The following is a 17,161-nucleotide window of genomic DNA, read 5'->3' as shown; positions in this document are numbered from 1 at the left end:
ACTGTAAACGTTCAGTTTTGGAAAGATTATGAGGAGCCTGGGGGGCGATATTTAACAAAAAAAAAGTTCTTGCCAGAAACCTTCGGGGGAGTGTACTCAACAACTTTTAACACATTTTTTTTATTATTTTGTATTTATTTATTTATTTATTTCCAGAAACCCTCGCGGGAGTGTACTCAACAACTTCCCAAAGTTTCATGCCGATCGGATGAATGGTGTAGTAATGCATAAAGGACAAACAGACAGACATACATTCGTTTTTATATATATAGATTATTATATAATTATTTATGACTCTTATGTATTGCTACTGTATTCCAATGTATTTTTTTTAACTATAATAATACAAATATTTGAACACAAAAAAGAAATGGACATGGAATCTATATGTAAGTGTCCAACATTTTCGTGTCAGAAAGATGTTGATTTAGCAAAAAAATGAAGAATACGAAGAATTACACAAACTTACCAGTTCCTCAGATGTGATATAAATGTCAAATGATTTTAGATGACATAACACGAGAGAACACACTTGTTATTCAGAAAGCATCAGCACTGCATTCCACACATAATTCATCCGATTCCTTTCATACATCTTTAGAAAGTCTAATTTTATAATCACTAGATCATTGTGGACCAGCATAATAACATTTTCTCGCTATTATGACAATTTCCTGAACAGATGCAAGGTAAAATCCACCCTCTCAAGTTAAACCGTTAGAACTGGACTCAGCAGGAAATGCATTCCTGCAGATCCAATCAAGCGACTTTTGAGAATACCCTTTATAGAAAGCAAGCACCGCCTGAAAATGATAACATTTACCAACCCAAAGACTTTGATTATATGAGGTCACTGTACACTCTGGTCTGATCTATAGGTGTGCGGGGGAAGTGCTACCCAAGAGTGCTACTCAAGGTACCCACCTCACCCACAGAAGATGCGTTACTGCACCAGGCCAACAGCTCTCTCACTTACCTTCTATTTCTAGAATGTTCACGTGCAGGGTGGTACTAAGATAAAAAAATAATCCTGGCACCAAAATAAAAATGGCCCATATTAGTGAATTAGTTAACTAAAAAAGAGGCCTATGTTGACAAATTGGTAAGTTTTGAACTTGCGAAGGCATGCTGTGAAAGTCTTTTTACAAGGTACGGAAGACTACATGGATTTGAGCTTGCTCCCGGCATTGTTTGTTTTGATATCAGGGAAAGTAACAGTAAAACCCATCCGAGCAGAATATAAAACAGGACCACAAACAGGTAAAAAACGCCCCTGCCTGATTGCCCTACAGGCCAGTCCCACCGCAGGATGTGATTGGCCCTGGATATTAATATACAGTGGAATCCAAGTCTCAACAAGTTACCAAACAAGCCAGGCGTGAAAAGAGAGTAACACCCAAAATAGGTACCAGTTGCATAGCCAGCCAATGGTAACATAATATCTTTAATGTTTGATGAACACGCAGTTAATTTGAATATCCGAATCAAGCGATTACCAGGGACCAGTCACTGTGAGTGCTGCTATGGTTCAGACCTCCTTAAATTCTGTAAACATTTGTTGCAGTGCAAATGAAAAAGCTTACCTGATAGGATAAATGTTGCTGTTGTGTTCTGTTGAAGCTCTTTATTCCAAAAAATGCAATGGAGTGTGCCGTTCTTACTTCCCTTGATTTGAAGCACACTGGTGACATTGTGAAGAAGGTCAGAGCTGACTGCGTAGCTGGTGGTTGCCTTTTCACTGACATCCATCCGCTCATGGAGCCAGATGACTTCCGCCTTTGGGTAACCTTGCGACTGGCATTCAATCTCTATTTCCTGCATGCTGGAGTCTGTCGGAATGGCATTTATCCTTGTATTTATGGTGCTGTAAGGGGCTACAAAAAAACCAGAGTGAGATGTTCTACCATTGATACATATGAAACCAAAAGAACCAATAACATAAGAGGATCCATTTTTATAAAAGTCTGAAATGCACAGAAGTATAATTGGACAATTTGGAAGTATATCATTTGCACTTCTTCATGAGCTACAGTGAGTCACAAGCAAAAAAATGATGCAGATGTAAGTTACATCATAACCGTGCGGAACTTCTGCCATAAGTCTGAATATAATGCAGCCCAAATTTACAAATGACTGTTTAAAAGTTGCGTATTTTCAGAGCTGGGTTTAAAAAAAATGTAAATTCCCATTGCTAAGCCAGAGTGTTAAGAAAGAGCCAAACATAATGCCATGGTTAGGCAATGTACACCAATGTACTAACTATCATTGATAAATGACTCAGAAATGGAGGTGAGTCCCAAAACCTAAAACACACACTGTAAGAATTTCCACCGCCCATGGTGTTCCCCATGTCTTTTCTATTCCTATACCTATGGAATTTTTTACATCCTCTGTGGTTTAAGCCCTACAGAAAGGTGTTAGCCTTTCCTTCAGAGGCGACACTTCCACTAGGGCGGAGAGAGTCGCCCCACTGCTTTCTCGCAGTGCTAGAAGCAGAAATATAAAATGGTAATAACTTCCCCTTATTACCAATTTATGTTTAGTTGCGAGCGGGTGGGTCGTCAGGGCTGCTCTAGGAGCAGGGGAAGATTGGTGTACCCACTCCTGAGGATGTAATGACTGTTTGGTTGGCCCTCTGGGGCCGCCCAAACCCGTCATGCACACTCTGCCCTTTCTCCATGCAGGCTGCAATGCAGCCTACATGGGGAAAATGGCCACCCCGTAAGCCCCTGGCTGGGCGGCGTCCCCACCAATCACAACGCTGCCATTGCAGCATTGTGATTGGCTTAAGGGAGAGGAGGGAGGCTGCCTGCTTCCTGTTCCTGCGGGAGGCAGGAGAGTAGAAGCAGGAGCCGAGAAGACGCAGGACTGGGCCGGCGGAAAGCACATTTAGAAAAAAAAGTATTATTAAATTAAAAATCCACCCTCCCCGCATTACCCCAGCTTCCCTGCGTGACCTACCCTACCCCTCCCCCCCACCCCCCATCCCCCGCTCCACCTTACCAGCCAGCAAAGCAAGCCAGCCACAACTGCTCTCCTTATTCACTCTGTGTACCCCAGCGAGATTGCCACATAATTCACTTTACTTTTCTTTCTCTGACTGCAAACTGAGAGGAGCTTGTGAACACCAATCCCCATTTGAAAAAAATAAGCAGCAATTTGTCAGAAGACATAGCCTGACAATTGACCTCTGTCTTCGAAGCACAGCAAATGTGACAAGATAAATACAGAATTTAAAGGCATCTTTATTTATTGCTTGTGCTTTCGCAACCCATCAAATATCTGATTGTGAGGGTCCACAGTTTAGGAATCATTGATTAAGGGAATAATCCCATCTCTGGCCTGGTTGCAAAGCCCAATCAAGATTTGCAGGTGGCCCAACCAGGCAATCTGTTTTGTTCGAGTTCCAAATTCCTGGTTAACATAGATATTAAACGGAATGGCCCCTTTTATTCAACTGTGAGCACACTGAGATTTTATAAGGGGAATTTGTTATTTTTTCAAGATTTCTACAGCTTGAAAAAAAACTCCTGTTGATCTGCAGTGAAACTGTTGAAATGTTTCATCGTTTCCCATCTAACAGTTAGATTGTTTTAATGCATCTTAATCTAATGTTCTTCACGTTAGTCACATTTTCGCTATTACAAGTTTATCCAGCTAATATAGCTGAGTTTGGACATTTGCATTGTTCTTTATTTATTTGCCTAATTGTATGATCATTTTTCTTTCAGAACACACATTTCTCTGAAGGACTGCCATGCTGCATAGTTGAAGCTACCACGTATGAACCAATGATACCTTTATGGAAGAACTGGTCTTCCATTTTGTTTTTAGGCAATAGGAATGCTCAGATCTGTAGTATGGCAAATGGAGAGGTGGTGCAGAGATATCACTTTTCAAATTCTGTGATCCTGTTCTTTTTCCGGTGTAGGCAGCGGGAGTTCCCATCACTAACTGACTGTGCCCAAACAAACCCTACCCGTGGCAACTACATTCACCAAAATGCTTTTAGAGGATGAGTGAGATAACAGCAGGCAATACATAGGATAGTTAATATTAATATCCTTGCCAGGAACTGTACATCACTATGCAAAGCAGGGCACAGCAGTATGTTCCATGGCACATTGTGGCACTGAACGTCATCCATGTAGCGCTATAGCCAGCTTGGTCAAATGAACATCTGTTCTTCAATTGTAACAACTGGCATTCAGCCAATGTACAAGTCATCTGTGAAGCCAGCGGGTATCCCTTTCATGTCATGCCAATTCTCCTGGTGCAAAAATTAGCAACTTCATGGTTGGTTTGGGTAGACAGAAATTGCTGTCAAATATGCAGGACCCTGCTAACGATAACTGTGGGCAAACACGTACTGCTTGATCCTCCCCATGGCTGAGTGTATTCGAATGAATTTTCAAACACTCATGGAAATGGCTGCATAGGTTGCCTTGATGGATGCCTTGCACTAATCATAATCGGTCTACACAAATGACATTTACATAACTTACAAAATAAGTAAAGACACGCACTGCCAAATGTTCTAAAGGGTGTACTGTTGCGTGCTTTTGGGGATTCACTTTCCAATCCGCAAAGTGTACAAATGTAGAACAATCAAGTTGCACCTCCTGTGTAGGAGATGTCCCCCTGTGCACAGTTTTATGCCCCACGTAGTGGGTTAACCGTTGTAACAAAAGGTGTTGAAACCGATGACTTTGGTTGTGAAAAAAATGTTTTTATTCACATTGTTTCCTATAATTGAGACTTTTCAAAGTTTCGATGAATTGGGTTCATCCGTTCAAATGTACACACAAAGGTACATTATTCCCGATGCACTTCGGGCAACATCATGCCTTTCGTCAGGGGACACATCTATAAATGTAACCAAAACAGAGTCTTATACATTGGACATACCCCGTATGCCTGTCGTAAAACAGGTTTCAAAATACAAAACTCAAAAAACCTTACAACCCCATGCTTGAGGTGTCTAAGCAGTAAAAATGTGCAGGTCTATTGAAATGCTCACACATTGTGCTGATTATTGTAGTTTTCTTCTTCACTCATCATCCGCTCTACAAGTAAGTACCGCCTTGACGGACGTCGTTTTAAGCACTTAAGCAACTTTGGGCGTTTGTCTGAAAAAGACCGCTAACTTTGGTTTTTACCGCGTACAGATTTCTGGGACACCCGCATCACAAGCGACGATCCTGTAAGACCTTCCGTTTATGCGCACGGCATTTGTATTCACTTGCACCTAGCATGTATACGCCACTATCTGATTTGCCGTTCACTGAAATCTCACTAGTTACTCACCGCGCATTTTAAGAAAGGGTCAGTTATTGTACACAGCTGTACCCTCATTCCTTATGCACATCGCTTTTCCACTTGTTTTTCACCGTTCTTGTAAACAGTATGTGAACACATTGCACGCAACTTTTAGATCTTCTCTATTAATTCTATTTGTGTTTCACATTGTTGCACTCATTGAGGCAGCTGCCTTTACATGATGTTCATCTACCATTTCAATAGACCTGCACATGTTTACTGCTTAGACACCTCAAGCATGGGGTTGTAAGGTTTTTTTAGTTTTATATTTTGAAACCTGTTTTACGACAGATATACAGGATATGTCAGATGTATAAAACTCTGTTTTGGTTACATTTACATATGTCCCGTGACGAAGGGCACGATGTTGCCCGAAATGCATCAGGAATGATGTATCTTTGTGTTTACATTTGAACTGATGAACCCAATTCATTGAAACTTTGAAAAGTCTCAATTATATGGATCGATGTGAATAAAAAAAAATGTTTCACAACCGAACTCATCGGTTTCAATACCTTTTGTTACAACGGTTAACCCACTACGTGGGGCATAAAGCTGTGCAGAGGGGGACATCTCCTACACAGGAGGTGCAACTTGATTGATTTACATAACTTAGCCATGGAGTCGGTCCACCTCTTTCGCGAAAAAAACCTGCTGCACTGTTTTGAATCTCTACTTCTGGTGACTGGCTACAAAAAAACGAAGGCCTAAGTCAGGTTTACCATAGAATGTTATTCAAGTTGGATTTCTTAAACAGTTCTTTCAAGTAGCCGACCGGCCAAACTTCATATTGTATATTTTTAATGCCCAAAGGTAGGTGCCTAGCAGTCAGTAAACCACTATTACATTGGTCATGACATTTACTACCAGTTGCATCATAAGCTCTGGAATGGATCATTATGAAGTGGCCTCAGATTTTTGCTGAATCCCAGAACTGCCTGGACCCATTCCCAGGTTGGATTTAGCCTCCATTGACAGATAGAGTCTTTCGTGGGCCCAGTCCTTGATGACACAGAACAGGAATTGGATGTTTGAGGAGTCATGGTTGCAGTCCTTTTGGATATCTGTGGGATCTTTAACACTATCAACCATTCTGTCCCGTTGAACAGGATGGAAGGACCCAGGATTATGGGAGTGATGGATAAACCCCTTTATCCTCTTCATCTTCTTATTGCATCTGCCCAGGTTTCATCCCTGCCCCCACCTCTATCAACATAACAGCGCTCAATGTATTTGTGGATTTCAGGCTTGAAAACAGCAACTATTAATAATTGGACCTATTGAAATTACTCCTTTCCATTTGGAAACATGGCTGTCAGAGTGTCTATGGATTTATAAAGATTTGATCACATTTCCAATCACTCAAGTGTCTTATTTGTCTCCCAGTATAAACAGGGCTACCTTCAAGGTCCAGGAAGCAGCAGCAATATGGAGAGCATTACTTTTTTTGTCTAGATGCAACTTTGAAGAATGAGAATCCATTATGCTTTGTAACTGCTTTGAAACTTACTCGTCCTTAGTTTTGACAAAGACTAAGCACATTTTCATTTGTTAGGTCTTTAGTTGTTTATATCTTGGAGGTGGTGTACACATGGTCTCCAAGAAATGCCAAATATTGTAAAATAAGCTCATAAGTGGACTCAGTTAGGGTCCTACGGACACTGTAGACCTAAATGAAGCTGGAGACTGTCTTCTGACGTCAGTCATGCATATCATTGTCCCACCTTTCCTTACCTACTCCACATGTGCGCATACCTGCACCCCCTGCAACAGTAGCATCTATTTCATGTTTCTCCCATACAGTTATATACTGCAGTTTGCGGTCAGCGGCCATTTGTTTTTCTGTCATCTGTCATGTGACTAAGGTTGGCGACCACCACAGAAAGATGTGCTTGAGATACGCCTTCTGCTATTTCAATGAGCATTGACTCTAGTTTATTAATAATTCTTGGGGTCATTGCAGATAGCTGTGTGTATATATGGGTGTGGGAAAGCTGCATGTGCATGTGTGTGGGCACGTGGATGCATGGCATGTGTGTATGTATATAAGATCGGCACACAAATGACTCCTAAGAATCAAGAGATCGAGATGGGGAGGTAGATCATTTTCTCATCTAGTCCCAAAGCTTTGGAATTCCATGCCCTGCTGGAAGAGGAACGCAGCTTTAGGAAAAAGCTCAAGGCATGGCTGTTCCCCCAGTAACCCTTTAATTGGGTCCTGTGGTATTTTGTAGTCTGTGGCTTGGAATGTCATGGGACTGGAATGTCAGTGCCCCTTCTAGGATGGATGTACACAAAGATTAAACCCACCCTTCAACCTACAAACTGCGTGGTGTCTTCACTTCAAAACTGGCGACAATCTGGGACTTCCAAAGCCATCCTTGTACTGCTGTTTCTCTTGAGAGAAGGGGCCAGAGAACAGTTCACTGTGTATACTGCCAACTAATTCAAGTTGGCAGTACACACAGCTTTTCAATGGTAATAGGGTTGCTAGAACCAGGTATAATAGTTAAATTAAACTCGGCCTGATGAACAAGACCTAAGACACTCATGCCTTTACGTGCTACATAAACTTTTCCATTGATGGAAGATTGTAATAGTTTGATGGAGGAGCAAAAATAGCCAATGTGATCCACTTTACTACCCTCAAAAGCCACTGTCATGAGATCCGGAGGTAGTAAAGGTTGTGTACCCCAAGATTGTGTGTACTTAATAAGATCTAAAATAGTAATATGTGCTCCAGTGTCTACTAGAAGTCTGATGGGAATTCCATTGATCCAAACTTCCATTTCTGGATCAGCAACCAAAGAAAACTTCTCTTGTTTGACATACCTAAGTGTGTCATCATTGTTGCTGTCATCAACATCATGATCTTCACTGACTACGCAGCGAACAGGGTTGTTAAACCTACCCCCCTGCATGCTTTTGAAAAGTAGCCCATTTTCCCACATTTCTGGCATTGTTGTCCATGTGCAGGACAAAATTTGAAAGCGGACACGTGATTGGGTGATCCACATCTGAAGCAACTAATCTTGCGTGTTTGAAAAATTGATGTTGACTGTTGTGGATTTTGAGTTGGTAAACATACTTTCTGGCAAGAAGATCAAGCGTACCACTGCCAGAATTTCAAGATTGTGAAACAGTAAAGGTATTGGATCCTACATCTGACCAACCCGGATCTCAACAATAGGAAAAACAGAACAGGGTGGCTGGACAGGATTATTCGTGAAACAATTCCCCAGACACACAGTCACAAATGTATAATAATTCAAATAAATTGCAATTATATACAGTGCAGAGATTAATCCATAAGCGAAGAAACGGGAACCAGTCCTAGAGCGTGGTGTCAGGCTTCAGAAGCTTGCAGGTATCAGGGCGGCTCACATTATTTTGCTCTCTCCCAGGAACAAGCTGTCTGTAGGACCTACAGACAGCTTGTTCCTGGGAGAGAGTGAGCAACACGGACCTTCTGTGGCTTGATTACTTCATTCAGAAAACGTGCCAACTTTAACTGCCGGCCTGAACTGAGGCCAGTGACCGGCCGCTTCCCTCCCTGTGGTCTGCATAGCCAGACCTACACGCGCAAAATAATGTGAGCCGCCCTGATACCTGCAAGCTTCTGAAGCCTGACACCACGCCTTAAGTCCTGCTCTGCGCCTATTGCAGGTGTGAACACGACATACCTACGCCACGGCAACCTTTGTGCCCGCGTGCAGAATCTGTTTCCCAGTCCCTGTCCTGAAGAGAACCTTGAATACTTAGGTTCGAAACGCGTCGACAATACCACCCTGTGGCTACAACAAAGGGTGCCGCTAGGATGTAAATCATACCACCACTCTGTATCCTAGCCTTGCAACCCTATTTAACATTACACCACAGGCTTTCGTTGACAGGCAGGCTTGTTTTTGATCTCAACCCTGCCTGTCACTTGGTTTTTTCAATCTCTAGGACTGGTTCCCGTTTCTTCGCTTATGGATTAATCTCTGCACTGTATATAATTGCAATTTATTTGAATTATTATACATTTGTGATTGTCTTTTGGTGTGTCTAACCAATCTTTTGTTTGATTCTTTGTTGTAAATTTGTAAATGTGTGCATTTGTAGATACTGTATATATGAACCTTTTGAATTGACAGTGGTTTTGTTTGTGCTTGTGTTTCAAAAAATTGCTGATAAATGTAAAAAAGAAAAATAAACTTGTTTGGAAAATTAAATCCAGTGGTCACACGGTACAGATTGACTGTGTGTCTGGAGAATTTCAAGATTAGCAGCAAAACTTTTAGAGTTCACTCTTTCCATTGAGTATATCCTTGGTGAGAAAAATTCTCGGGCAGACTGCTTATCTAGGCTTCCCACTGAAGAACCTGAGAATCTTGAATGGGAAACAGAAAGTGAAGAGTGCTTTATTGCTGATATAGGGGATGTTACTTTCTGTGGGAAAGATTGAATATCTGCCATCGAATCTGATTGTGTTCTCAGCTAAATTATTGTTTTTGTAAAATCTGGCTGGCCTAAAGAGACTCGATTGCAACATGAACTTCAAATGTTTTGGAAAGTTTTATATGAGTTGTCTTTAGAAGGTGATATTTTAGTTAGTGGAGACAAACTATTTGCACCTTCATGTTTTCGTGAACGTTTAATCCGTTTAGCACATAGTGGCCACTTAGGCTCCACTTTGACTGAGAGAAAGATCAGAGAGAGATTTAGGTGGCCTCGCATGAACACTGAGGTTGAAGAATTTGTTTATAATTGTGCCAAATGTAAGCTCAGTGACAATGTCTTAATGACTGAACCTCAAGTTGAGTCAGTCAGTCTTTGCCCCAAGAGAGCCTGGCAGCGCATTGGTGTAGATTTCTTGGGTCCTTATAAAATTCTTCCTAACCGCATGCGATACTTCATTGTCATGGTGGTTCATCTCCGTAGGTGGATCGAAGTTGAAGCAATCTCTGAACCCACTACCAAAAAAGTAATTGAATGCTTCCAGAGGGTATTTTCAAGAGAAGGTCTTCCTGGTGAGATTCTTACTGACAATGAGGTTCAGTTCACCTCAACTAAAATGTCTTCTTTCTTGAACAATTGCGCTATAAAACCTTTGAGGACACCTCTTTACCATCCTCAAAGTAATGGGAAAGTTGAACGTTTCAATAAAGTACATTTGGAATGCATCCAATCTTCTTTTAAAAGCAATGTATGTGTTACCAAGTCCATTCAAGATTTAGTCTGGTCTCATCACACTACACCACATTCAGTAACTGGGAAATCTCCTTTTGAGTTGGTGAGGGGTAGGGAACTTGTCACAGAACTTTGTCCTTTTTGGACTACAAAAAATTCACAGAAGGTTGAAAGTGTTGATAAATGGTGGAAATCAGCTGAAATTAATTATAACCATGTCAATTTCAAGAGACCTGTTAAAGCTAACCCAGGTTTAAGGAAGGAATGTAGGCTACAAATAGGTGACTGGGTACGTGAGAAACATCCAATACCTGTTGGAAAAGGTTTATCCAAATTCAAAGATCCTGTTCAGATTTGTGAACTAGGGAAGAACTCCGTGAAACTCTCCAACAGGAATTGGTGGGGCATTTCTCATGTGGCTTTGGTTCCTCATAATGTTATGTCTAGTGATACTAAGAAATGTTTTCTTCAGTGTTTCTTCTCACCTAACAAAACTAAGAAATGTTTGAAGAAAAATTTGCTAACACAAACTATCAGAAGGAGTGTTTGCACTCTTGTGCGGCCAAAGAAATGGAATGACTTTGCTCTACGTTGATTATCTTGATATCTTTGCTTCTTTCTTTTCTGGTTTTTTTCTTCCATTCTTTCTTCTCTTTTCTCTCGTTCTATTGGGGGGGTATGGGCACAGTGCTCTGTAACTGTTGAACTTGTCTTAAAAGGAATTTGCTTTATTTCACCACCTTGTTATTTGCTTTGCATTATTCTTTGTTTTATGAAAAAAAGAAGATGTGTGGTATTGTGTAGTCTGTGGCTTGGAATGTCATGGGACTGGAATGTCATGAGGTCACTGGGACTCTGCATTCTCTTGGAGTCAGTTTCTCCAGTGCCCCTTCTAGGATGGATGTACAATTAGATTAAACCCACCCTTCAACCTACTAGACTGCGTGGTGTCTTCACTTCAGGTCCTCACCTTTTTTCGTTCAGCAATTCTCAATCAGCACTGAGAAGCCCTAGGGCAGCCATGTGCTTAAAAAAACATAAACATAAGTTTATGATTGAGAGTAAACATCTCCCAGGCATCAAAAGTTACACTGGATACTTTACGGAGTAGATGCATGTTTTTCTACAATACATGGATTAATCACAGATTTAGACATTGATGGACATTACGATTCATGCGCCAACCATTAGGCACACAACACTTATGTATAATTAGTAACAAGTGCCTTTAGTTATGAGTGCATTGCATGGTTAAACGTGTATCATGTTTTGCATTTAGTCTTTGTACATAGCTGCTTTCATCGAACTGTTGAGCAAGCTTAGGTGTATGTCTAAACTTATGCCCAGTAAAAAACTGTGCATAATTCTAACGTTTGGTACTTTCAGCAGAATTTTTTTTAGGATAAGCTGTCCAATTCCAAAACAAATTTGTACATTAGACTCTTCAGAAGTGAAGCACTTTTGTAAAAAGCAGCAAGAATCAAGTGAATCAAAATGTTTCACCAAAGGAGTAATTCTCACCTTCCACCACCAGGTCGATGTGCTTGTAGTCAGCTCCCCCGTACCCGATCAGGCACTGGTACGTTCCTCTGTCCGAGAGCCTTACATTGGAGATCTGAAGCAGAGCCCGGCCTGTGGACAGCGTGTCCTTCACCAAGGTCACTCGTCCTTTGTAGCCGCTCTCTTGCTTCGAAAGGTCTTCCTTGCCATTATGAAACACGTAAACTTCTTGCTGGTCTGTGTCTGTCGCCCTTCTCCAAAGCCAGGTGATCATTAAATCCTTCATTCTTAAAGTGTCATTAACTGGGAAGCTGCATTCCAAAGCCACCGTTTCCCCTATTTGGACCGTGTAAGATGACTCTGGGGCTCTCACTGAAAAAAGGGCTAGAAAAGAAAATCTACAGTTAGACATCAGATTTTGAGCATTCAGTCAAATTTGGCAATTACACTGGTAGTGATAGTATTATGAATATCACATATATTGACTTTAAGTTGTTTCTTAACAGCTGTTAGATTTTATCAGAGTTTTTTTAGTTCATATTTATATAGTGCTCACATATCCATAGGCTTCAGGGCGCTAAGAAAACTATACCCAGAAAGAAAACGTAAATAGGCAGCAGGATATTGACCCGTGACAGCAAGTAAACAATTATTCAGTTTCTTTTGGAGAATTTACTACACTTGTAGCTGTCTGAGGTGGAGAGGCAGGGAATTCCAGTTTTACTGAGTGCACCATTAAAACCCGCCCCCTATTTGGACCTAGCTGAAGAAGGATAAAGAAATGACCACTGAAAAGTGCTAGTCTGGAAGTCGTGGCCTACACATTTGCATGCTTTATGCGAAAGTTATATACCGCTTGCTACAAGACGTTGTTATTCTCTGAAAGTTATGACAAGATGCACCCAAGCTGAAAGTCGATGGAGAGTTGAGTGTATTTGCTCACTGAAAGACAGTTCTTCATCGTGCATGATCCTGAGATTACGGATAACTAAGGCACTTTAGTGAGTGTCCATGGTGAGTCAGGCCAGAAGACTAGGCTCCAAAGAATTTAGCTCCACAGATAAAGACCTCTTTCAAAGAGTTGAAGCAAAAAACTGGTGATCAGCCTGGCCAGAACGTTCACATATTTGTTGAACAACAGGGGCTACTTGATAATCCTTGTGGGAATATCGGCAACCTATCTCCTAATCCCCGGTGAGATAGTGAGGAGCATTCACCTGCTGTGTTTGATCCGACGAGAATGACGCAATCTAATCGAGGACAATACCTTTGCAACGTGCTTACCTTTGCTGGCATACCTGGAGGTCCTGTCCGCTATGTCATGTGGTATTGAGAAGGCTAGTAGAATTAGCGGGGATGCATTTCCATTGTCTGGAATCATATGCAGGTCACCAGTAAATTCATGTAATATGGTTTTGGTGTTCCTGCCTTGTCTGAGGCCTGGAGTAGGCTAAGACAGCCTGCACTTCCAAGGAATGGTTGGGGTTGGTTTGTCACATTGATTCCAGTAGTTTGCTGGGAGGATCAAGTAGGAAATGGATGAATGTTCTCAAATTGTGTAGGTTTCAGAGAGGGCTTATTTAGCTGAGGAGGCAGGATTGACCTACTGAGCAGCAAAGGGATCTGACCTGAGTCATGTGAACAGTTAATAAAAGTAGTAATAATGGGTGCAAAACTTGGGGAATTTTCTTTAATAGATTGCTGGAGCACACATCAGATAAGAAGCCTGTGTCCTATCCTTTGTCTAAAGAATCCAATAGTGTCAAAGGTTTAGAACGGACCGAACGAACTGCACAAAAACAGGATGATCACCAAGCCACTCCAGTGGTAAAAGCGTCAAGAGTTGCTCTTGCTGAGTCTTGGTCTTACTTTTATGAAGATATGGGCTGCTGTTCGCGTCTGCTATTCTACCACCCAGAAGTCTTGATTGGTAACAAGGACTTCCATGGTGAGGGAATAGAACAAGGATCAAATACATTAAATACTCCAATGGAAAGACCTGGGAAACAGGAGTAAAAACACCAGCAAAAGTGATGTTTCATACAGTGCTTTAGCCGGGAGTTAGTGGTAGCAGCAAGTATTGTTGATCCTGCAGGTTATCAAACTGGAGGCAGGTAGAATTATCACTGAAAAACACAACAGGAGGGACTGGGGACATTCAGGTAGCTGGAGTCATCCAAAGTGAGAAACCGCTTGAAGAATCAGGAAAAGTTTAAACTCTGGAAGACGCTGAGAAATTGAAATGCAAGAATAGAAAGCTGCAGTCAGAAGAATCCGCAAATAAAATCATAGTCAGGGTAAGGAAAGGGACATTTCTTCTAAAAAATGATTGCATGCTCAAGGTGGGCACCGTTGAACAAATGTTGCTGAGGAAGAATGTCAGGAGACATCCACACAAGACAAGCACTGAGGAACTGGCCACCACCCACAGAGTGGAGAACTCCCCGTGACCGTGACACAAAAAGGCAGCTCTTACGCTGCAGAGAGAAATAATGTCCCCATTAAATTGATGTACCCCCCTTTCCAGCAAATACCAAAATGCGGCTAAACATGAATAGCACTGAAAATCCATGGCAGCACCCAGAAATAGGGTCAAAAGAGCAGTTAAGATGAAAAAAAGTTTTGGCATTTGTTGTTCAAAAAAGGGGCCGCTTAATCTTTAGATGTTTGTGTACCCTTGCTTTAGCAATTGTTACAAGGATACTAAACAGTGCAAACTAGTTTGGCAGATTTTGGTGGTCTTAGTGATGAAGTAATTACTCAACTCATCACACAACACTTGAGAAGGTGCAGCTGAAGTATCTGCATCTGCTGGAGAAGTTGCCTGTTTGCATCTGCAAATGTGGAGAAGATGGCATCCAGTACTTTATTGGAAGTGAGATGAATACCTGAGAAGTAATCTTACAATGGAGCTGACCAAAGTCAAGTGATAAAGCTGGGGTGTCACATATCTCTGCGGAAGTGTGCCAGAAGGTTGTAATCACAGGGCAGGGAAGAATGAAGGATGACATTAAAAAGATGGGAGTGGAAGAGTTTTGAGGGCAGTAGGTGATGGAATGGGATTTAGTGCCAGGTATACTATTTACTGCTTGTAAACTAGTGATTGCAATTTGCAACCAGTATATTTACAACCACTGAAGAATCTTAAGAACTGACAATGTCCTAATAGGTTGTTTTTTAAAATTACAAATTGTAATAGGTCGCTATCTAACCTACCTCAAGAATGGTATTCAGGTAGGTCACAAATTGTGACTCACTAGGATTGGAGGCTATCGCGGAGATGGTGGCATCCCTGGGTCAGCAGATCACCATGTCTGTGAATATCCTTTATGTGAGGCAAACTCTTTTTCTTTAATGCAAGCGATTTTTCTTAAAAGGAAACAGTGCTGGGTTTAAAAAGAGAAGGAAGACTGGACCTGCAGGCCTTGAATCCAAGCTCCCAAAAAGTGACTCACAGGGTCAGTTGGTTGACCTCCTGTTTGAGCTACCGAGACACAAGCTTCCAGAGGCCACCCGGACACTGACCAGCTGACCAGCATCACCTGAACCTGCTTGAGCCCTGCTGCTTGAATCTTTTGGAGTGAGGGCTGATCCCCAATAGGGGCCTCCTAAGTACTGTGCCTTTGTTTGGCATCAGAATATACTCCTATTGCTTCAAAATAGAACTCCCAGTGAAAAGCCAGATGTTTTTAATTCCTAACGACCACAAGCTGACTCTTTGTATCAAGAAATGACTGTCTGTGACACCTGCCAATCCAAAGCTCCAGTGACAACCTGTTATTCGAGCGAGCTATGACCGTCGCGTCACAATGACTGGTGGTTATCCCATCACCCGCATAAACTCAAAACAGCGGCCATCCGTATTAACCGCTAATATGTAACTTCAGCAGTGACCTGCTCATTGCGCATACAACAGACTCCTTTCGGCCCCTGCCAACATACAGCTCCAGCTGAGGCTCTACACATCGGACTTGGACTGTGAGAAGGTAGACTCTTTCCTGAGGCAAACGTGATCCCTGTATCAGACCCACATTCCATTGTGGTCTCCCAGAACTTGTGACTTAAACTTGGTTCAACACAACCTGATAAACGCATATGGTGCTTTGTAGCACTATTTTTTATCTAGAACTAAAAAAATGGATAACCTCAATTCTATTCATTGGATATTTGTTGTTTAGGTGTAATTTTATTTATTAGATTTGCTTCCATTTGTCTAACTTTGTTGATTTTTCTTATGTTGTGTTTTCACTTTAATACTATGTGAGTGCTACATAAATACTTTAAACGTTGCTTCTAAGTTAAGGCTGACTTCTTTTGTTCCAAGCTACCAGAGGGTTAAGCACAGGTTCATCTAGTGACTTTTGTAGTTCACCCTGACAGGATTTGTGCTTAATATTTCAGTGGGGCTTCCACCACTCTCAACTAATAACCCAATTTCTTACATACTCCCTGATTGGAACGGCTGAGAGCTCTCTTCAATGTGCATAAAACCCTGGGAGCGTATTCTAAAAAAGAGTCCACCCATACGAAAACCCACCTGAGAGCACTATTGAATGCATATGAACATCTGTGAGGGTGTTATAATGATTAACGGACTCACAAAAAATGCCAAACTGGGCTCAGTGTCATCTATGTATTGGACATGTATGTACATATAAGGTATGATATCATGAGGTACGCAGAATTTAATAAATTTACAGTGTTCACTTCAGAATATATCATCCCAATACTTTATGAACTTAACGATAAGGAATCAAATACAAGATGTATGCATGTTTGCTACTAATAAAAGTGCCCATATATGCAATATGTTATATGATGTCTGATCTCTATGTGTTTCAGATGTGCTTTTCTTGAAAGAAGTGCTTTGAAAGGCGCAAAATATGTTGGGATCATAATAGCTTTATGTTGGAATTTTGACCTTTCTGCAGAGTTATCCCAACTTTTTTGCCTTTTTGCTGAACCGTAGAATCCTGTGCGCTTTACCCCTTCTAACCAGGGGCAAAGTGCTGGTGATGCTCCTTTCAATATGGTACAATTAGTATACTCCTGATTGGCATATTTAACTTACCTTTAAGTCCTTAGTATAGGATACCAATTTGCACCCTGGGCCTGTATGTGAAGTGTGAACTGGACTGCAGCACCCATTGTTCCATCTACTACAGTGATA

At 41.5% G+C, this 17,161-nt stretch overlaps 1 protein-coding gene across 2 annotated transcripts in view; it reads right to left on the bottom strand.

Moving 5' to 3' along the window:
* CD274 (CD274 molecule) overlaps positions 1 to 17,161 on the bottom strand; it is a 325,034-nt gene that overhangs the window by 156,382 nt on the left and 151,491 nt on the right. For both annotated transcript variants that reach the window (XM_078677455.1, XM_078677454.1), the window contains exons 3-4: positions 12,013 to 12,375; positions 1,584 to 1,874 (exon numbers count right to left, since the gene is read on the bottom strand). In XM_078677455.1, coding sequence (XP_078533581.1) covers positions 1,584 to 1,874; positions 12,013 to 12,375 — 654 coding nt within the window. The remainder of the gene's footprint in view (positions 1 to 1,583; positions 1,875 to 12,012; positions 12,376 to 17,161) is intronic.

The sequence above is a fragment of the Lissotriton helveticus genome, chromosome 2_1 (assembly GCF_964261635.1).
Source record: "Lissotriton helveticus chromosome 2_1, aLisHel1.1, whole genome shotgun sequence".
NCBI classification, from domain to species: domain Eukaryota; kingdom Metazoa; phylum Chordata; class Amphibia; order Caudata; family Salamandridae; genus Lissotriton; species Lissotriton helveticus.
Note: the sequence above shows the minus strand (reverse complement) of the source record. Positions and strands in the feature narration are given on the sequence as shown.